The sequence below is a fragment of the Blennius ocellaris genome, assembly GCF_963422515.1.
Source record: "Blennius ocellaris genome assembly, chromosome: 10".
NCBI classification, from domain to species: domain Eukaryota; kingdom Metazoa; phylum Chordata; class Actinopteri; order Blenniiformes; family Blenniidae; genus Blennius; species Blennius ocellaris.
This window is the reverse complement of record NC_137659.1, coordinates 14,772,236-14,795,876: the sequence shown is the minus strand read 5'-3', so window position 1 is coordinate 14,795,876 and position 23,641 is coordinate 14,772,236. Positions and strand designations below refer to the sequence as shown.

General features: G+C 41.3%; 1 protein-coding gene across 1 annotated transcript in view; it reads left to right on the top strand.

The window, feature by feature from the left end:
* The window catches only part of kcnn1a (potassium intermediate/small conductance calcium-activated channel, subfamily N, member 1a), a gene marked incomplete at both ends in the record, with an annotated part of 51,380 nt that extends 28,725 nt beyond the window's left edge, over positions 1–22,655 (top strand). The window contains 8 exon segments of the mRNA XM_080503405.1: positions 2,700–2,748; positions 2,751–2,794; positions 3,436–3,854; positions 14,286–14,427; positions 16,406–16,516; positions 17,643–17,770; positions 20,314–20,383; positions 22,350–22,655. Coding sequence (XP_080359531.1) covers positions 2,700–2,748; positions 2,751–2,794; positions 3,436–3,854; positions 14,286–14,427; positions 16,406–16,516; positions 17,643–17,770; positions 20,314–20,383; positions 22,350–22,655 — 1,269 coding nt within the window.
* Between the last annotated feature and the right edge of the window lie 986 nt (positions 22,656–23,641).

The window sequence follows — 23,641 nt, the reverse complement described above, 5'->3', positions numbered from 1 at the left end:
CCAAAAAGAGGCTACAAAAAAAAAAAGAGCCAAAGACATTAAGGAGAGATGAAGAGAGAGGTCTGTGAAAATGAAATGCAGCAATAAAGTTCTAGATGTTGCAGACTATAACATTTACTAAAATCCAAGTGGAAATGATGCACATGCCTCTGTAAACAAGAAGCACCCTTGAGCAAGGACAGGTAGTTTTGGCTGCAGGGTCACTACCTCTCCTGCCCTTGACTTTTCTATCAATGAGTCATTTCTGCTGTGTCATACTTCAGGGAAGCGCCTCCTTCACTCTGCACACTCAAGGCATTTCATGTCAGCGTTTACATATGGTGTATGGCAATATATCAAAAGGGGTCTATCTCTGGAGGGAGCAAAAACTCAATGAGAATGAATATTTTTCATGTTTAAATTTATAGAAAAAAGTACTAATCACTGTGGGTTAAAGCAAGAAAACTGCAGTGTGATGTATTAAGTTGTCATGAAATGCACCGAGCATATAAAAATTAAACTTGCATCATAACTTATGATTTCACCAACCAATTGATGTTTATCAATTTGTCAATATCTCCTTTCTTGAGCTAGTGAACAATATTATTATTTCTCCTGCAGGTATTTGACATACACATTATATTAACATGCATGTAAAATATGAGGGGAGACGGACTTTGGTCCTTGTGATCCTACTTTGGATAAAGTAAGTATAGTTGATGGATAAATGAATGTAAAATTAGTGTAAAGATGGTTTGCTAACATTGCTAACAGCCTAGAGCCATCAAATCTGTGCACCCAGGTTTGAATCTCACTTACGGCAGAATGAGCACAAACCTGGTCGATGATGTAAGTTGCAGCTAAAATAATGACGAGCAATATTTACAATAATGTTCGACGCACACACAGGCATTTCTGAAAAATGGAAATGGCTAATTATACTTCACACAAAAGAACTTCGTGGCTCATCTGCCTAACCAAAGGTTAAAGAGTAAAAAACATTGTTGAGTAAGTTTCATCGCTGCAGGTTTCTATCTGCATTTTTAAAGGCCGTGTAATTGCTGCAAAATTCATTCAAGGTGTGTTTTGACTTCCCCTAGTTTATTTTACTCTCCGACAAAATGGGAATCGGGAGTCCCCTGAGGTTAACTAAGGATTCAAACTGTGACAAAATGAGGTCAAACCACAACAGGAAAACAAGTAATACGACTCAGAGGTTTGTGGTGCACCACTAAACAAAAGATTACCATGCTAATAATCTTTCTGTAAACCACCAAAGCAGGTTTTGATAATTTTTTTCCCCAGGTCAGCTTCCTCTTGTGAAAGCACGTTTTCGCCGTGTGTTTGCTGCCGGTCTTCAAATGATGTTTTTTTTAAGGAGGGATTTTTTTTTAAACATTGATTCTTTCATTGATTTCAGTGAAGTTTAGTCTTGACAATGTTTACTGACTCAAACAAACCTTTAAAGTTTTGGGTGTAAAAAGTTTTTACTGAGTCTCGTGAAAATCCCCAGCAATTCTGTGGAGCAGCTGCGACCGGCGGGCTCACAAAGCTGCTCGTACTTCCTTGCGCTTCGATTTTCTTCCGCCTGATTCCTCTGCATTTCTAAACGTGCTTTTGATTACATATGTGTGAGTGCGTCGGCAAGATATAGTGAGTTAGTGGGGCAATCTATAGGATGATTTATGGGGTTTTAAGAAAGTCAATAGATTTGTCTGTGACTGAGTGGGCCTCAGTCCATTCATCAAGCTGCCCTCAGCTGGAATGGAAATGACCTGCCGCCTCTGAGTGGCACCGCACCCCTCCCACATCACACCGGCAGCATGTGCTTAGGGATGGTCCGTTTTCCAGCTCACGTCACATCACAGAGCAGACACTCGAGGCTCAATCAAGGTTTTCTGAGCCCTGAAGGAGGGAAACACGTTAAGAGGCAGTGAGCTCTGGGACTGAAAAATCCTTGAACCTCTGGCAGGTGGATTAATTGGTTTACTCAATGTTATTTCACCAGGGACTTCTCAAAACAATTTAAGACATTAGAATGTCTTGAGAACATGCGGCCGACCTGAGGGGCAAAGCAATCTAGTTGACAGCTAAAAATACATTTTTAATGTGGCCCAACGAAGGACGGAGTATTATTAACTAGCTCTGACTGTCGTCTGACTGATGATCATCAACAGTGTTTCAACTTGTTGTTTTTAGCATTTGTTGTTATTATAATAGCAAGCGTATGATCGTTAGCCTGCTGCGGAGCAGCTTTTTAACACCACGGTTGTTAAATCGATTTATCAGCTGGCATTTTATCAACCTAGAGAGGGGATTTGAGTAGTACAGGATTTCATTTCCGAGATCTATGGCCCCTGTGTACATATACACGCACACAATCACACCCATGAACAGCAGTACGATGCAAACATCCAGCTGGTCTATTTATCACGGGCAATGCTCAATGTGGTGGCCCCACCTTTGTTAATGCTCGTGTTGCCTTTTTTTTTTTTTTTTTTTGCACCTACCATTAAGTGGAAAGTCCTCCTGTTAGTGCTGCGGTTTGATTAATTGGTAGTTTAGATTATAGAGAACAGAGTCCATAGATATTTTCTGGCAGCGCCTACACCTACATTGTTTGTGTGTAAAAGTGTTCAGATGCACGTGCTTTGCTGTCTATGTGCACACGTGGTTATTTTTTTCTAATATATTTTTTATCTCCTTTTGTCTTACCGCAGGAATCTTCATACTCATTTGCACTGAAATGCCTTATCAGCCTTTCCACTGTTAATTGCTTGGACTTATAATAATGTACCATGCCCGGGAAATCCAGGTGAGTTTGCTGCTGGATTAAAAAAAGCTTTGTTTTGGTTATTTTACAAGAGAGATGTTGATAACATCACTGTGGAAAGAAGCAGGGCTTTTGGGGGGATAAAAAGGTTAACTATGAGAAAGAATTGTAAAATATTTGATCGATTTGGCTTGGATGAATCAAACCTTGGCTATAACACAGATTACATACAAAAAAACAAAAAACACCACGATGCAGCTGATCTGTCACAGCAGACTTTTTGTTGGACTACGAAGAACAAGACGATTTAAACATGTGTTTTTATTAATTACTTTCTTGTTGAGACAAAATGCTAAACATCAACGAGAAAAGTGTGGTGGGTCGGGAGGTCAGGGGATGCCATTGTCAAAGAGGACTTTTTTTTTTCTTTTCAGTTTTTGAAAATAAATTATGATTAAAATAACTAAATACAGGCTGAAATGAGGAACATGTATTTATAGAATCGAATGTTTCATCAGCTACCTTCAAACAAGTTAAAATGATTCATTAAGATTCATTCCAAACCCATAAGAGAAAAAAAATCCCACCATTCTAATTCCTAACTTCCTACTCTTAGGAAGAATTATGATATAATGCTAAAATGTGAATCAACATGTCCTTTTCCCTCGTCTGTTTTGCTTCAGCTGTTTATGGTCGACAATGGTGCGGACGATTGGAGGATAGCCATGACTTATGAGCGAATCTTCTTCATCGTGCTGGAGCTGCTGGTGTGTGCCATCCATCCCATCCCGGGTCAGTACGTCTTCACGTGGACGGCGCGGCTGGCCTTCACCTACACGCCGTCGGTGGCTGATGCTGACGTGGACATCATCCTCTCCATCCCCATGTTCCTGAGACTCTACCTGATCGGCAGGGTCATGCTGCTCCACAGCAAGCTGTTCACGGACGCTTCGTCCCGCAGCATCGGCGCCCTCAACAAGATCAACTTCAACACACGCTTTGTCATGAAGACTCTCATGACCATCTGTCCGGGAACTGTTCTGCTGGTGTTCAGTATATCCTCCTGGATCATTGCTGCATGGACTGTGCGTGTCTGCGAGAGGTAAACACAGGGTTATGAATAATGGATGTTGTTGGGTTCAAACTGACAAACAAAATGGCCGAGGCACCAGTGTGCGTTCTGGATTACTAGACACCTTTTCTTCTATCACTTTTGTCTCTGTTGTTGTCCCATGCTTTTCAGTGTCGCTTTGTTTTCTGTCGCTCACCTGCAACCGTCCACAGAAAAACGCTGAGTCATGAACATGTTACATGTAAATACTCTACACATGTGGCAGGGAGGCATACATCGATATTCCCACATACTGTACCACTGCCCGAGTCTTTAATAACAATAACACCCCAACATACGTTTCATTAGCTCAGCACTCACTTCACGACTTCTCACTCCTTGTTTTTATTGCTATTTTAGATGGCTTGTCCATAATTCATGAGTGTCTAATTGTTTGTTTGCTGAATGGTTTGTTTTGGTAATGCAGAGCAGCCCCCAGGATCCCCTAACCCGTTTTCTACCCAAGACTGCGCATCGGGCTGGGTCTCAAGGGGGCAGCAATGATTCTCACTGAAAACGAAAGGGGCAGGGAGGAATGAAAAGCTTTCTCTTTCTTCTCGTTTTGCATTTGCATAGGGAAATGAGCTGTTAATGCTAGCTTTGATGTTTTAAAGCCATTTTTGCAGACTTGGTGTGGCAGGGGGACTTGACTAGGGTGGGTGGAGGGTAGAAGATCTAGAGCAGCAACGCTTTTCAGACCCAATATTCTACTGTACATGCTACATCATAAAAGTGGAGCATCAGGTCAAAGGAAAGCTTTTCTTTCACCCTTTCCGCCAGGTCGTGGCAACAGATGCATAATATTCTCCCTTTGCCTGCTTTGTCTCAGGATACCCCTCCTTCCTCCCTGTATCCCTCTTCTTAACTCCCCCCATGTTAACATGTCACTAACCTCCCCCTTTTCACTGCTGACCCTGGATCCTCTCAGACCTCCAGCACCTCCAAAAATTGGCTGATGGATTTAAACCTTATGAAGGGAATCAGCCCATCTGAAATAATAAAGTATGACAGGTGTGAGAGTGCATAACCAATACAGAGGCAGAAAAGTAGCATCATTATCATCAGTTGGGCCCTTTTACTCATAAAACAGGAATGCAAACAAACAGCAGCAATGACCATGTGACACTGCACCTGCCAAACTCAGTGTATGCTGGGTTCAGTCTGGAACTCAGAATCTATTTCGACTGTCCATGATTGGTGCATGTTTAGTTATTTGGCTTCAGTTTCAGGATGACGTGTCCATTTTGGCAGATTTTTGTTTGTATGTTATGTGCCTTACTTTGGATGGGCGCATACATGCATATGTAAGTGTGTGCGTGCATGTGTGCGTGAGTGCGTGTGTGTGTGTGTGTGTGTGTGTGTGTGTGCGTGTGTGTTTGTATAATGTTTTGTTGTACTTTCTATTTCCCCACTATGCTGCTCCATAGGGATACCATGTGAGTCCTCGTTCTCTAGCCGTGGAAAAACCAACTTACCATTTTTTCACTGAGCTGGCGCCACTGCTGCCCTGAGTCGGGTTGGAGGGTGGGGGTGGTACTGGGGAGAATGGGCAGCCCCTGTAAAACAAATTTACTGATGAGTACTTTTCAAACTCGAAAGGCTCAAAGCAGCATGAGGATGTAGGCCCTGGAGGTGGTGTCAAAGTGCCGCCATTCTTCTGCTGAGAAACCAGATTTTTAGTGGCTGTAGGAGCACAGCAGAGATTGACGGTGTGAACAGCACTTTGAAGCAAGGGTCTCTTTGCTAACGGTTGTGCGTCAGGTTGGTAGAAGCTTTGAGGGAGGAGGAGGAGGAGGAGGAGGAGGAGGAGGAGGAGGAGGAGGAGGAGGAGGAGATTTGTACTAAAATGGAGCAACTCCTTCAAGTCTCCTTCACGAGTCCTGCCAGAGGGCAATTTGTCTTTTCTCATTTTTTTCCCTCTTCCTCTCCTTATGCAATTGTTATAGATCCATAGTCTTTTTAGCAGCAACTCCAAAGATTTTTGAGGAGCAAAAGCCTTTCTGTCCTTTGTGTTCTCACATTACCATCTCATTATGTGTCTCCCTTCACGAAATTAATTGAACCGTGTTATAATGGTTTCCCACAGACTTTTGTTGCTTCTACCTAAAAGAGCTTTCTCTGAAGATGAAGACAGTTGTTTTTTGTCACCAAAAGAGGGTCTGGTATCCATGAAGAGAACAATATTGTGTACTAGCATTCGATTGCCAGATGCATATAAGTAGCCTTCAAAGCTAGGAGAGTAAATGAGAGCATTGCTTTCCGTCGCTGCACACTTAAACGGAGACACCTTTGAAACAGGAGTTTGTTCTGTGTTGAATGCAGTGTCTCTAGTTTCTGTTTGTATCCATAAGCCTATTGTCACTCCCTTCCCTCTTCCTTTAGTAAACACTGAAACAGCATGCAAGGTTCATGTTTACTTTTCAATCCCATCATTTCAACCCCCCCCCCCCCCCAAAAAAAAAAAAAACCCCAACCCCAAACAAAACAACAACCCAAAAACAAAGAAATGGAGAAAATAAAGAGGCGCTTGTTTCCTAAAGTGCTGTGTGTGACTTGTATCTCCTGTTAAATGCGCCGTTACACTGTCACATTGACCACGCTCCTGGCTAAATCAAAGGGCAGTACGGTGTGAGATTGGACGAACACGGAGTCTCCCTGGAAAATGCCTAGATGGGGGGAATGAAAGACACACAAACCAGGGAGACGGAGACAGGCGGTGGGAGGGTGCAGATGGGAAAAATGGTAATGTTTCAGTACATGGATTGAACACTGGTCACTGCCCCCCTTTCCCTTCCTTCTTGATACAGCCAATCTTTAGAGCAAACCTACCTCAACTAAGCTCCTTAACTAAGCTCTTTTGGCTTCTCCCTCACTACCAAAAAGCTCCCTCCCTCTCTCTCTTACTCCTGACTGATCCTGTGATCCTGTGCAGATCTCTTACTGTACCCATCTAACGTGGCATGCTTTGCAGTTTCTCCTCATCCACTACTGATTCCCTGTCCCTTTGCCTTTCTTTATCCATAACAAGCAGGCCTAATCCAGCCCAAACTCCGTTACACACTTGCATGCATGCCTTGCCTGCCTCCCTGGTTTTCTCACTCATCTTGTCCCTCTTTAACTGTTATCCAATTCTCTTCCTCTCCTGTTCTGACTCTGTTATCTCAAACAAAATGCTTTATATTGAGGTGATGCTCGGCCGCCGTTTCTCGCCCTGCTCTATCCAGAATACCTGTGGGCTATGTCAAACACAGGCTCTCGGAAAGTTTAGTTGACTTTCCCTCCGAGCGCAGCAGCAGAATATCAGGCTTGAGTTACGAGTCGGCTTCACCTGCACCCAAAGTCTGACATCCAGATTGTGTCATCGCTTAGCCACGAGATCCAAACAGCCGAGGCAAGAACAAGCTGTCCGAATGTCTAACCGGAGAAATTCACACCGGTGCAACTTGAACTTGTTAACACCAACCGCAGGTTCACATGAAATATTCAGGTAATTTCTACAGCTTTACTGTTTCAAGCCTCCTGGTACAAATCGGCCCAGAAAATACAGAAGCGTCATTGTTTGTTTTAAGTTACTGTTGATTAAAATAGGAAACGACAACCAAATGCCTGTTTGATTTCAAGGCAGACGCAAACTTGTTGAATTGAAGTTGAAGTCTCCAGTCAAAATGTATAGATAAAAGACCAAGCAAGTCTGAGAAATAGTCTAACTCTACAAGTAAGAACATCAGATGTCTGAGTGAAAACTTTTCTTACTGCTTCTCATATTAGGTGTATCGAATATTTAGACAGAGAGAAAGAACAAAGAAAACTGGCATTCTCATAAAATAACAGTCCGAATAAAAGTGATAGAAGGCTACAGAGCTTTTCCCTGACACCACATTCACAGAAGAGAGGAAAAATCTCCTCGGTGTGAAATGCTTCTTTGATAAAGTTTAAAAAAATAAAATAATGCTCAGTCCTTGTACGGTTGCTGATAGCTCAGAAGCTACAAAACACATCAGCCTAACAAGGGATGTGAACATGCTTCTTGTTGTAACACACATACTATCTTGAATCAATATTGTTCTTTGTTTGAAAACAGCTCAAGATAATGGCATCTCTCAGCGACTGTTACTGTTTTACTGTAGCACAAGAATGCACTTGAGCAATTACTTTATCTTCCTGCAGGTTTGTTATGACCCACACTTGTTTACAGCTCAAAACTCAAAACTCTGTGATTCTGAAGAATCGCTTCTCTTCACTGACTCACTGATGCTCTCTGGTAACTCCGTAGAGAGATTTGATGTATCAAAGTAAAGTAAAGAAATAGCAAGAAAAGGGGAAACAGCTTGATTGAAGTTGGTGTTTGTTTGGGACCCCTGCTTGTGGGTGAACAGGCAGTTAATTCTAATATGCACGATCATCCTATAAAGCCAGACATGGTGCTGTGGGCAGGATTACAGCACATTTTGTGATGTGCTGAGTGCATTGGGAAGACTGGGAAGATGAGAGAATATGCTGAGCTGGCAGCGGAGGTGGTGTTTAAAGACAGGTGCGTGTGTGCTTGTGTGTGTGTGTGTGTGTGTGTGTGTGTGTGTGTGTGTGTGTGTGTGTGTGTGTGTGTGTGTGTGTGTGTGTGTGTGTGTGTGTGTGTGTGTGTGTGTGTGTGTATGTGTGTGTGTCCTGAAGGTCGGATGCCCTATATCGTGCAACAAATGGAGCAGTATATTTCTGGAAGAGGAAAACCTTTTTTTTTCAGAAGTGATGCGGGGACTATGTGGACTTTTTTTCAGTTCAGACTCCAGAATCCAATCTGCGATGGAGAACAACTATAGTGTCAATTCACTGCAAAGTTTCTTTTCGTTTTCTTTTTTTTTATGGGGGGGGGGGTCTCTGGCCTAATTCGATGAACTGTCTGTAATAGGACACCTTCTATCTGATAACCTCCCCAGACACATAAGGTCTGAAACATTGAGATTAAAGGCCTCGTGAACAGCACTCCTGTCTGGTCAGCTTGTAGATGAGGAAGGACGATGGCAGCAGGTCAGAGAGAGGTCTGGCTTTAGCAGCAGGGTATAAAACCCTGTGCTTAATCATTCTGATAAGCTCTATTATTAGCATCTTTTACAATATACAAAAATAATAATAACTGAGAGGACATATCAGCTCTGTTGTCAGTCTTTTTCTTGTGATCGATCTATAGATGAGACACAAACACACAAGATGTATCAAAGCTGTACCAGTGTCACAATCCAAGTTGGCCGTGCAGGAAGCCTCCAGTTGGTTTAGTTTGTGTTAATTGGCAAAAGCACAATTACAACACAACTTGTGAGACTGCCACTCCTCCATGTTTGGTTTTCAGACGAAGAGTCACTGTGACATTGAGCCCCTTGGCTGCCCGGGTGTGTTTAAGAATTCACTGAACGGAGCTGAACTCAGGCACAAAGCCAGGAGATGAAGATGGCTGCACATTTTTTGCACTCTGCATGTTTTATATTTTATAAGTACATCTCCTTTACCTATGGTGAATGGAAGCCTTTTTAAAAAAAAAAAAAAATTCAGTTGACTTACAAGGAAAGAGTACAGGCAAAGAAAGTCAGTGTTTCACATTAGGCAGGTCTCTAAAAGAGGAGCCTGTATAACATTTAGAATTATGGACCCCTCCAAAATCATATTGTGACGCTGCCACACTGCAGTGGGGCTGCTACACCCCGAGACACTGAACAGGATAAGTGGGCAAGAAGATGGATGGATGGAGGGACAGATAGAAATCTTTCATGAGCTGATGTAGGCACTAGATGATAAGTGAAGGAATTAAAAGTTAACTATGTCCTGAAGTAGATATAACTGTGTCCTGCAAATTTCATGGCAATTAGCTTGAGACATGTCAAAGACCTTTTAGTTTTAACTGCAACAAAAGCGCCTGATAAGAAAAGTCAGATTAAACTGGAGGGATTTTTTGTTAGCTCATGAATGATTTTACAGTCTGTACGGTTTCCTTTTTTTTTTTTTTTTCAAATTTAAGATTAAATTTATTATGTCGCCAAAAATGTTGTCAGAAGTAAAGATAGTATGAAACGAAAACCAAGGAGAGCTGAAATCCAACCCCACCAGTGATTCACTGGAGTGTTCACAAACTGTGGTACTTTTTTTTTTTTAATAGAAAAGCCCAACATATCCACATGAGCAAGCAGGTGTGTTTGCGACTGTGGAAAGGAAAAACTCCCTCAACAAGGAGGTTTCCACTGTACATCTGCTGGCTTTAACAACAGACCACGATTTTACTCAGCTGTGATTCGCAACATCACACCACCTTCTTATTGCATCAAAAAAACAACAACTGAATAACTAATTTAAAGAGAAATAGAATATCCTCTGGTGCCTCCATCATCTAGGTTAAGTTCTCTCTAAAAAGACTTGAACTATAACCAGATGGGAACTTTTTAAGGGGGCTAGGGTCGGGAGCTTCTATGTCTTCCATCCTTCTATAAAGGCTATGCTTTTTTTTATGTTTTTCTTTTCCTTCCTATTTTTGTTGGCATCACTGCTTTTTTTCTTCTTTTATAATTGTTTTTGAACTATTTATTGCATTTCTTGGATACAATCCTAAATAATTGTATCAGGAGCTTATTGTTGATGATTGTGAGGAATTATAGGCATTTTTGTCTTCTTGCTTCAAAGTGCAAGATCGGATACACAAGGTCAAATAGATGCGGTCCACTTGGAGGTTGCTGCTGCTGCTGTTGCTGCTGCTGCTGCTGCTTGCTCCCTTCCCTGCTTTGCACATTGGCTGTTCTGTAGAGAAACTCTTTGCTTTTCTTTTTTTTCAATTAGGTCATCATTTGTGTTTAATCTGCTCATGTTTACTGCAACTAAAACTCTGCCAGAGGAACATCCCGACATATTTGTCCCCATGCAATCGCAGCCAGTGCTCCAACTCATTTCTATCAGTAAGACGAGCACTTCAAGCAGAGAAATCTTTTTAATTTGGGCTTGTTGCTGCAGAAGGGGGATTGAGGCTGTGCCGCTACTGTATGCAGGCGATAGCTGCAGAATGTTAAGCAGAAGCTTTTCAGTGTGAAGGAAATCCTCTGCTGTGCTGGAGGAGCTGCCCGGTGGAGGAGTGTGGCGCACACAGGCAGGATTGTGGTCCTCTGATAGGAAGTTTGAAATGTAATTAATTGTGAAGAAAACTGGTTTTACATGTCTTCCCCCATTTTAAAGCACGTGTTTGTTTATTGGGGGCACAGAACACAGTCGTAAAAAGAATTAATATCCCGCTTTCTTTACATCGATATCGAGATAACGCTGTGTAGATTTCATTGATGTGAAGAGGATGGAGTTGTAAGAATGACAAGTTTTTTTAAATGTCGATAACACAATTTCTCGTGGACGTAAGATTGAAGCACAGTCACAGTAATATTTAATTTGTTTAGCGCTTATGCATCAGAAATATCGCATATAGTTGTCTTTTCAATCAAAAATTCAAATGAATGTTCATAGTTTGCTTGTGTGTGTGCAAGCTTCCGTGTGTGTCTGTGCGTGCGTGGGTACATGCGTGGTGATAAAGGAAAGTGTGGCCCATTCGCACTGGTTCAATCTTTACTATTGTGTATATATAGATAATTTGTGTTCTTTAGCTGTGACTGATTTAATTCTCACCTTTAATTTTAGCTCATCAGACAACAAACCAAATGACTGGAAATTGACTACTAGTTTATTAAATGCACATTAACAGGATGGATATTGGGAACAGGGCAGATGTGTTGATGAACAATGACGTATTTGAGAAGCTGCTGACAATGTTACTGTTTCTTTTTAGTGTTTTTGACCTGCTTTGCTAATTGAGGGAACTTTAGACTCTACCCATTCGGTGTCCTTGGTACATTTTAATCTCTCCTCTCACTCATCAAAGAAGTGCAGCTTTCCTTCAGATGTAATTTAGAATATTACTTGGATCGGTATTGGCTGAACTCTGAAATGTTTGAGTAATTGATTGGGGAATAAAGCGTTTGCTGTGAGTGTCTGTCAGGGAGAATTTTACAGTGGGGAATAAAACGAACTGCTCATGACATTATATACCTCTTGTCCTGGAATAGGTTGAAAGTGGTGCCAGCTCTTCTCCATGCTATTCCAAAACTTGACACAGTATATTGAGAGCCTTAAAACGCTATCGATTAGCTCCCCAATTCTGCCTCTGTCTCTGTTCCCGTACTGCTGTCTACGGCTATTTTTCAGAGCCGAGAAGGAGTATGTGCAATGAAAATGTATAGCCACACACACACTGTTAAAAAAATAAATAAAACTAGCTTGTCAAATGGGAGACAATGGCACTTTCTGGACTTTTTCAAGCATATTCATGGAACATCCAAACAATTGAGAAAAGCCCACAGTATTATAGTGTAATACCTCACTCCCTGTGCTGAAAGGTGCAGCGCGTTTCTGCCTGCCTTGAAGACATGACTCACTCTCCGCACCCCTTGATGACAAGATGAATGAAATTAACATACTAGTCACTTGTAATTACAATATTTAGCCAGCTGATCAAGTTTAGCCCCCTGGCAGTGATCAAAGGGCAGCTGGTGAAGTGTTGGGATGCAGGTAAAAGAGACAGGGGTGTCAAATTCAATGAGCCTCTTCTTTTGTTACTCACCCAATCCTTTACCGCACAGTTTACAAATGAAAGCCTGTCCAAGAAGACATGCATTCCTGCTAACCTGCTAATACTGCAGCGTTTGTCAGAGGTGGTTCACATTTCCTAATAAAGCCCCGGTTTTCTCATCGCTTCCCTGCTCTCAATATACTGGCTTTGAAGCATGCAGGATGCAGACATCTTTTTTCTTCCTGCATGGTACTGTACAGACTGCTTCTCTGCATGTCACTGAAAAAGCTTGAATCCCACAGACCACACACGTTTTGATATTTTGTGGGACAAAAATGCTCATAGCTATGACCCGTCCTTCCCTTCCCCTGACTTTAAGCATGGATAGAAACTTGAGAGTGGGACTCCGAAGAACTGCAGAAGGCATGATTAGTTAAGCTATGACATTTGATAGCAATGACCTGTCTTGGAGGAGAAGAAGGAGTGGGATTTTTTTTTCTCCTTTCTTTTAAACGGCACCGCTTGTTCCCCCCTCCCCCCAGAGGAAACTAGCCTTAAATTACAGTTAGTGCTTGTGCACTCACGAGAGGAGATTGTTCTGGTCATTTCGAGGCCACACGCTGGGCCACTCCTGGAGAGCTCAAACTCATTGGAAATTCATGATTGGCTCGGCCAGAATCCCTCTCAGAAAAGCCTTGACAAAATCCCAAGAAATTAGACTCAATCTACCTTGTCTTGTCATAAGGATGTTAGTGAGATGTTGTCTCACGGTGCTTAATGAATATTTAATTTTTACCTCCACAATGAATTCTTATCTGATCTCCTCCTAGACAGCCCATTGGGAATAATCAGACGAGTTGAATGAGGGTGGGTGGGTGGATGAGGCAGATTTGCCTCTGTGATGGACTTTTGTCTTGCTGAAAAAAGGTATGGGAATGTCATCCTCAATGCAGCTTTGTACGTCGTCTTCTCTTCTCAATATAAAAGTGTCTTTTGCATACACAAGAGGGGCCTTTGGACTGACAATTCAAGCATGGCTGTCAGCTATTTTCAGCAAACAGCATGTTTGAAGTGATGATTAGCATTGCCACACCATTTTTTTTTTCTGTGGAAAGATTTGCAACAAACTGTGACAAAAACAAAACACTATTCGTGTGATTTCATGCAGCAGTTTATGCATTTTTTTGGATGAATTGATGTACAGCACATGTGTTGAGCTGTTAAAATGGGTTTGACTTGTGTTGCTAAGTTTTTTTGTGTGTGTTTTGCGAAGGTGCGACCAGAGTAAGTGATCTGGCCTCAGACCCATTTTTTTTAATGTCCCTTCACGTCACTCATGTCAACATCTGACACACACTAACAATAAGATACATTCCCGCAAAGCATTTCACTAGACTTGTATCAAAAGTGACACATTTGCTTATATTTCCCCACCGATTAGTAAACGTTTTTCAGAGAAAATGTAATAACAGCCTGAGAACGGCAAAATGTAATATTCCTCCAATGTTGTTAGGAAGAATACAGATTGATGTTTTTATTTATATTCTCTGCCAAGGTGGCATTTGTATCTGAGACATCTTACCTTAAGTCATGACTTCCAACCACCCCCCCCCCCCCCCCCTTACACACGCACACACGTACACACCCCTTCTCCTCCACCTACTCTCTCACACACACACACACACACACACACACACACACACACACACACACACCACACCCCCCTTTGGTTTGGATCACACAGCACGGTGTCGGTCTTCAGCATGCTCGCTGCCCGGAGAACATGTTCACTCTTCCTTACTGTGTGTGTCTCCCACCTCTGCTTATCTTCGTTACTTCAGGTATCATGACAAACAGGAAGTGACCAGTAACTTCCTGGGAGCCATGTGGCTGATCTCGATAACCTTCCTCTCAATTGGCTACGGGGACATGGTACCGCACACGTACTGTGGGAAAGGCGTGTGTCTGCTTACAGGGATCATGGTAGGTTCCTCTTGTCTTCACTCAGATAAATGTGAGTTTTACCTGAACTGCTCTGGACACTGAACTTTATACTATTATCATCAAGAGTTACGTTAAGGAAAGAAATCAACATTAAACTTATTATTAAAATTATTTCGATATTTACAGCACTAAAACTTAAAATGATTATGAATTATAAGATATCAGAAACCCTACCTGATATCATGGTGTCCCCCCCCCCCCCCCCCCCCCCCCTTTCCCCTCCGAAACATCCCTAAATCATCAATATGATTGAAATTTTTAAGAATTCCAATATCACTTACAAGCGAGCCTGATAAACAGAGCGGTCATAATGTTATGGCTGACGTTAACAGTGCCACTTTCAACGTGTCCTCCTTTAAAAATATGTGTCACGATGCACACCTCTGCTCCCGCTCGCCCTCCTCTTCACTCTCTGGCTTTCGTCACAGCAGCAGCCGAGCAGCTCTCTGACTTCACTTGACACCACTGAGGATCACTTTATATCAGCGAAGAAGAGCAGCAGGCCGCTGCTGCTGAAATGACTTGACCATTTCTATGTTAAACTGAAGATTGTCCTTTATATGTTCAGGAAAGTGGTGACTACCCATCAAGCAATGAGATGTGTCCGATGCTGAAAGTTTAGAAATAAAAGCCAAAATAAAGTCGGAACATTCAGAGCTACACTTTTTATACCCATTCACTGTGAAACAATGTTGGGGTTTTTTCATATTGAACCTGCATTTCCTCTTTCGAAACACTATTTCATGAGTAACTGGGAAGTCGTGAGCTCCCAGAAACTTGATGTCACTCAAAATTGCAGTAATTTTGGTGAAAAATAAAGAACAAATAACTTCTATCTTATTTTTTGCTCGTACTCAGAGGCATAAGTCACTAAACTTCCTCCCAGGCTTTTTGTAACTGATAAAGTTGTTGTTTCTTGTTTGTTATTGTCAGGAAAAAAAAAATAGGTCTTCACAGCACTATGGTCAATTTCGGCAGGAACAAGGAAAAATGCCAAATGGAAATAATCCAACTTCTGAGCATGCAGCTTTATTATGAGAACAAGAAACAGCTGCTTGTCAACACGCAAGGAGCAAAAAAATGTGTTACTACATTATCAAGTTCACAATGTCAACATTATCTATAGACGTCCTTTTTATCACGTGTATACTGTAGTAACTGGGGTAGTGGCTTCCCTGTGAAAGCTTGTTAGTCAAGTTTAGGTGTTTTATCTTTAACTGTGTTGGGTTATTACAGTATACACCAAAAAGAAACATGATTAGCAGCTTAAATTGGCTTCACAGAGCTCTACAAAGCATGTGTATATTATCTAGATGCTGTCTTTATTCCTAGTTATTCATAAACGTGCCATATTACAGGTACATAAACACAACAATTCCTCCCAAATGACCTCCTCTCAAATACCAAAAATCCATGTTGCATCCTTTCTAAAAACACAACTTCACACATTTCAGATATTTAAAAAAAATCCTTAATTTAAAAAAAAACATTTTAGCACCATAAACTAAGCAAAAGCCTAAAAATACCCTCAGTTTCAGTGAGTTGCTTAATACAGGTAATGTCTGTTTTGGTTATTTTGTCACTGCTTTCCATCTTTACTGAGCTTAGGTTTTGTATGAAAACAAATCAAAGTATGTCTGCATTAGAAGCCTGGCTTAGATTTAATTCACATTAATTCCAGTGATAGGAACTAGTAGAACAGCTCCTATCCCACATATAAATCTCTCCCTCTCTCTTTGCTCACTATTTACTTGATGTTACATGTACTTATTGAGCCCACTGAAAGAATCAAAGATGTGTTGGCGTTTCAAAAACAGATGGAAGCACTTTACCATTTCGTGTGAATTTGGAATTAGCCACTGCTCATCGTTCCTCTCGTTCATCTTCGCAGTGTAAAACCACAAACATGCCTCAGCACATGTCTCAGAGCTTGTTTGACCCTGTCTCATCACAACAGGGAGCTGGTTGCACTGCGCTGGTGGTTGCAGTGGTGGCCAGAAAGCTGGAGCTGACCAAGGCTGAAAAACATGTCCACAACTTCATGATGGACACACAACTCTGCAAACGAGTGAGTTACACTGTCACAGCATCATGGTGGTTCTTTACAATGTATGTAACTGTGAAGGGGGGTAAACAGGTTAGTTTCTCTCATATTAAAAATGTTTAACTTTACTAGCCGTGCTTTCTCCAAAGACAGAAACAGCAGCAGCAATGTTACAAGCGTCAATGTTTAACTTTCTCCCTGAAACATGGCTTGGTTGGTGTCGTGTAAAAGACTGTTAAAATGGACTAATTTGAACAACTAATAATAACATTAACAATAATAATAATAATAATAATAATGATAATAATAATAATAATAATGGAAAAGTAAACATTCTGAAAAGTACTCAAATGCAAAAGTGAAAAAGTAATATGTTCACATGTTTACACATACGTACAGCCACATAGATTATAACTATTGTAGTACTGTGTTTATCAGTGTGGAGCAATGACAGAGCTCATGGCTCAACTTGTGTCATAGTTTTTAGTCACAAACTTACTTTAAAAAAAAAGAAGAACGAAAAGAAAACCGATAACTTAGGTGGAATTTATATAAAACACTATTATTCACATTAAAATAATGTAAATCCGTGTAATTACATGGAAAGTTCATTTCTGTGGCGTCCACTCTCTCAACGTGAACCACGGTGAAACTGTCGGGCGAGACAATAAAGATTTGTAACTACAATAGGGAGAGGACAAAATGTTCAAGTAAAATACAGACACCTGGAAGATCTACTTCAGTGTTGCAATCAAATATAAACTCGTCCAGAATTAATCTGTGAGAATCACAAAATACACTATAAATAAAGACTTTGTGGAAATGTTCAAACAAATGAATTTCTCTTCATAATGCCAGTGGAAAACATCTGGTTGGTAATAATAATCTTTTCTCATTTTGTACTGTCATAAACATAAGTAGCAAATCTGCTGAGTCATTTAAAAAAAAAAAAAGAAGCCTTTTAAAGTCAACTGCGTTGGCTCACACTTTTATCACCTTCTTCTCCTCGTACACTGCTTCTTTTCATTTCTTCAAATTTACTTAATGATTTGCATGCAGTCTCAGGTCTCCCTGCTTTGTGTCACGTGGCGATAAAGGTAAACGACAAGAAGCAGCCACATCCGATAACTTTCTCAACATTGCTTCACAGGTAAAGAACACAGCTGCCAATGTACTCAGGGAAACATGGCTCATTTACAAACACACCAAGCTGGTCAAGAAGATAGATCACGCCAAGGTGCGGAAACACCAGCGCAAGTTTCTCCAAGCCATTCACCAGTAAGTCCTGCGCGACGCGTGACCTCCGTGATGTGCTTGTGAATCCTTCACCTCCAGCCAACAAAAGGGAAATATAAAAAAAACAACAACATGTAGTTACAATTATTTAAGTCATTGTTTATATCCAGGCTGTATTCTGAGTTGCCTTGTTATTGTATTAATAAAATGTAGCTTGTTGTTGGTATTACGAGACGTTCTCCTTACAATTCACTTGATTGTTATGCTCACACAAGGTCACACGCTCAAACGTAGGCTCATCAAACTCACAGACACACGATGCAAACTAGTGTAATGGTCCTTCTTAATCCCCCTCCTCCTCCTCCTCCCCCTCCTCCTCCCCGTCCCCCTCTGCCCCGACCCTCTTTTACCCCGTGCTTACAGTGAGAAGTGTAATGGTTTCACTCGTTTCGTGAATGTTGTGGGGTTAAAACTCTGTACTGTGTTCTGTCTTTGTTTTGCTCTATCACTGCAGAGCTCAGAAGTAAGTTGAGTCTTCTATGTATCCTCCTCCTACTGTTTCCTCAACATCCTCCTCCTCCTCCTCCTCCTCCTCCTCCTCTCCATGTCTGCGTTTGACATGCATGAAAAAAAAGCATTTGTTACCGAAAAAAAAAAAAAAAGAAAAAAAAAGCTGGTTGCTGACTTGTTTTTTTTTTTTGGGAGGGGGGGTATTTTTCTTTACCTTAATGTTCCATTTACTTCCCTCTCCCTCCCATTCTCCCTTGAATGGAATGAAAGAAGAGCATCAACATTTTACCACACGTGTCAGTAGTTTTCAAGGGTTTTTGTATGGAGTGAAAAAAAAAAAAACAGCATTTTGTACAGAATGAGCTTGAGGCTTTGTTGGCCTGGCGAGCAGTTCATGATCATCTACAATGTAGTGTATCAGTGTTGCCCATGATTAATATAGCTGCTCTGCGGGCTATATTAACCTGCATCCACAGAACTCGTGCTCCACTCCCGATGACATACGAGCACGCTGGGTAATGAGGTTGAAATGATTGCTGTTGATTTATCTTTTGTATCCTTTCTAATATGACGTCAGATTTGTACACGATATCGATGACAAAGCACAGAAAGTCATAGACATTGTTTTGGTTTTTTCCCCCCGCAGGATAGAAATTGTCCTCATATTGTGTTACACTAATAAGTAGTGCTTTTAGCTTTTAGCCCCTTTTCTTCGACAGCCAGCGATAACAAAGCTGAGCAAACAGGCACACACAAGTTGAGATGGTTTCCCACAGAGATAAAGCCGTAAGCGAGCAGGCTCACTCCGCTCTGATATACTGATTTGCACATGAATAAATGCCCTTGGATGTCATCCTGTCTCATAATTTGCAGAACAGGGAAATTCGTCCCCTCTCGCACTCTGACACAACAATGACACATTATTCACGTCAGCTTAAACAGTTCTGACTGCGCCTTAAAGTATTTGATTAGTGATAAGGAGGCACAATGTTGATGGCATCACAAAACATGTCCACCGTATCGCTGCTTACGTTACGCAAAATGTCTGTGTGGCCTTATGTTCGGCAGTGTCATCAGACAGTTTATTTCTTGCAAGCTCCATCTTTTATCTGTGCCATCTGCACACATACACACGTCGGCTCATGCACATTTCGCTGACACACACATAAAGTCCCCGCGTCTCATTGTGCACAAAATCAGTCATGGTCACTGCACGCTTAACTGAATGACCAGTGTGTATAAATGAAGTCTTACCACTGAGATGTGTGCAGCACTGACAAAGGGCATGCCATCTTTTTCCTTTTTTTAACGTCTTAATTTTGGATGGAAAGAGATGGGAATGTTTTGATTTGAAACAAGTTTTGAGATTTTATTGTATGGAAGCATATTGCATTCTTGATGTAAAAGTCAAAATATTAACAAAATTTTGTTTTTTAAAAATCTTTTTAAACGAGGCCTATTTTTCCCTCTCAGTCAAAAAGCAATTTTTTTTTTAGGTTGTAGCAAGATCATCTCCTAGTATCAAGGCTATTTCACATTCAAACATAAATACTTGCTGCTGCCTCCAGCTTAAAGCAATATTGAATAGTCAGATCAAGATCTTGTTATGATTAAAAAAAAAAGAGAAAGAGATTGAACATGATAAAAACAGCCTATGTCTTTTCCAAAATGACTGTAGTATGCTTCTGTAATTTTGCATGTTTTGGTTGGTATTGTATTGACCAAGACCAGGAATGCTTATATGTATATATATACATATATATTTCTGCGTATGTATACATATAGATATGTAAATATTCATACAATGCATGTCTTTTACTTTTCCAATGCCATCAATGAGAAAACAGTCCTGATAAAAGATGTGTTGTGCCTCCTCTTCCTCCTTCTGTCCTCTCTATTGATCTTCTCTGTCCCCTTATGACTCAAACAACCCACCTTTCTATGCTCTCCTCCTGCAAAATGCCCTCCTACCATGTCCTTCCTTATTCCCTCCTCCTCCTCCTCCTCCTCCTCTTTTTCTTGTTCGTCCTCCTTCCCTCCTTTTCCTGTTTACGCCTCCCTGTGCCCTCACTCAGACTGCGCAGTGTGAAGATGGAGCAGAGGAAACTCAATGATCAGGCTAACACCTTGGTGGACCTGGCAAAGGTACGTGTTCAGAGAATTACACTCAAGTTTTCACCCAAGCAGTGAACTTATAAGTGGCTGCAGTCGACGGGCGTTACATTTTGTCATGTTATATGAAAGAGAACACTCATAAACCCACAGAGGGCTCGTACTGGGCTGCAGCTTGTTCTTTTTATATGTGTGGTGATTTTAGCAGATTGCAATAGTTTATTTTCTTCTTCAGTAAACATAACTACAAACTGAGAAAGAGGACAATGTTGTGGTACAAAAGGGCCAAACTAACAAAGCACAAATACTCATGTTATTGTAATTATGTAGGGTGCAATGTAAAGTACAGTCTATATATCAATTATTCTACTTCACAAAATCAAAATTCACTATGGATTTTGCCCATCATTTTAATTAGTATATCCAAAACTGAATTTAAACTGAATATTGTTGCCAAGAATAGTTTCTTTTTTATAGGGAAGGTTTATTGATTTCCATCTAAATGTCTTCACAAAACAAATCATAGAATTATAGAATACTTCTATATAGAATATTCGAATCTAATTGAATACTATATAAAAAACTATTTGATGATAGATTACATATATTCTTAATGAAGTGTATATATTAAGTAATTCTTTGTGAAGCAAACTGATCAAACTGCACATGCAATCATATTTCCGGGCCCGATGGTTCAGAACAATCTGCTCTGTGTGAAAAACAAATTCAGAAGCTTGAAGACCCTGAGTTTACACTGTAAACAGTATGAGAGATGGTGAAGGCAGCTTGTTTCCCACCACACAGACGTCAGCTGACCCGCCCGAGCTGAGGAAGAGGTTCAAAGGGAGATGCATGACTACTGCTTCATTTGATGTGGATGGCATTTGAACTCCAGTGTGTATTTTTCGAAGGCCAGCCCTTTTAATGTGTGTTTACCTGCCCTCACTGGGCTCAATGGTCAGATCTATCTGTGCACGCCTGACGGCAGTTCAACAGCACTCTTTTCAAGCTGCACATATAAGCAAGCCTTTGATTTATGGATTACACAGCAAACAGATCGTGTCTGATTCCTCAGATGCACGCATGACGAAAGCATGTAAAGGTATTTCTTTTTGGACACTGTTGGTGACTACTGCATGAATTTCACAATAGAAATGGATGCAATATACATATCAGAGGTGGAAGGACAAATAGTTTCACTACTTCACAGAAATCTTTTTCTGTTTGATTTATCTGAGCGAGATTATGGGTTTCCTTGTACGATTGTTAAACCCTTCCTCTTATGTCTGGGCAAATGTGGCTTGAAAAAACAAGAGCAAAATTTATCAGGGAGAACGAGTAGACACATCGTTTAAAATGAATGTCAATAACAGAGTAAAGGCAGCAGGGCAATCCTCTTTTCTTCTCAACTTTATTTATGTGAAATTTTTATAGTAACCAATAACATATATACACACACACACATCAGTGCAATGTTCAATGTATACACACACACATACACGTTTTATTTTTTACAGTAAGAAATTGTGATCGTTTTTCCACGAGAACATCTTGCAGATAGCTTTTGCTGCCGCTGCATCCACTGCAGAACAATAAGTGCCTAAATAATGGAGACACATTTCATTATATGAATTAGTTGTGTCAAGTAAATCCATAAAGCATTAAAGACCTTCGCTGGCTATAAAAGGACCGGGAAGCTGGTTGCTAAATCTATGGGCAGATAAAATCTATGCTGACTCGCCGGAGCTATACAGTCTCGCCTCGCACTGCTTCCTGTCATTATTTCATTCCGAGTAGGTAAGACACAGATTGTCCAGGCGTTGAATATACCCGAGCCTTTTTCCCTTCCAAAGCATTTAAAATGTTGTTGTAACTTTTGTAAATATTAATTTGTAACAGTTCTTAATGTTTTTTTTTTTTTCTGTTATGCCCTCTTTCTCCTCCTCTGTCCTCCTGTTCGTTCTCCTCCCAAAACACATTTAATTCTCTCCATCATTAGACCCAGAATGTGATGTATGACCTGGTGTCAGAGCTGCAGGAGCGCAGTGAGGAACTGGACAAGCGCATCGGCACTTTGGAGGACAAGCTAGACTCGGTGACGGGCAGCCTGCAGGCGCTGCCCTGTCTCATCTCCCAAGCCATAACCCAGCAGCAGCAGGACTTCCTGGACGGCTTTGTTCACCGCTTTCGGCCCGCCTCGCTAGCCTCGGAGCGCTCCGAACGCTCCGAGCGATCCTGGACTTCCACCGCCCGTAGGCGGCGCTCACCCTCCACAGCACCGCACACCTCCTCTGATAGCGGATAACCTTGACAAACCCTCGTTAATCACCTCCGGGCTCCACCTTTCCCCCAAACCGACGCATCGCCTCGATCTGTCCCATCCAAAGCCGTCTCTGTATCTGCTGGTGAGTCCATGTCTGGACTAATAACGAACCCATCTCTTGACCCTCCCAACCCAATCCCTGCCCTACCCTCTCTCCCTCTCTCCACCATACCCAAGAAAAAAATTTCAAAAACCAATTTCTCTGTGACTGAGCCTCTCAGCACAGGCTGGATTAGAGCTACTCGTAAAGAACGGCGAACAAAGACTAAAGTCAAGAAAAAACACAAACGCATCCGAAAAAAGAAAAAGAGAAAAAAAAAAATCAAACAACTGAAAAACCGAGATAAAGTAGAGATATGGTTTATGTTTTAGCCATTGTATGGCTGTTCAAGTTAGCTTTTTTGTAAAAGCCCTTGTATAGTTAAAAAATGACTGAGTTCAGGGTCGCTGGGGTGAGAGCTGGCTATCACACCAGAGAGTCCTTAACCACGAGGGGGGAAGTTTGTCTACGGAGTCGAGGGCCTCGGCTCACCTGCTGGCCCTCTGAGGCCATGGAGGACATCTGCCCAGCCATCTGTCCGTCTACCTGTTTGTCCGGAGAGGAGAGCAAAACCAACCATTGGGTTTCCCTTTCAAAAGACTAGTGTCATGGACTCTTTCCCATTGGTCAGGGTGAAAGCTTTAGGAGAGGCTATGGAAGCTTTGACTTTCAGGTCCGGGTTTGAAAATGCACTAAAGAGGGAGGGGAAATTGTCACACAAAAGAATAGCAAAGGGAATGCATATGGCATTACTACTGGGTAGGAAAAATTTACACAATTGCCAACTTCAAGGTATCAGCTTCCTTGTTCTTACCAAGGGAAAAAATGAGAGCGACTATCTTTTTTAGTTACATATTGACATGTGATTTTTCAGTGCCTGAATGTATAAATAGTAGAGGGTTATTTAATTACTAATTTCAGAGCTTTT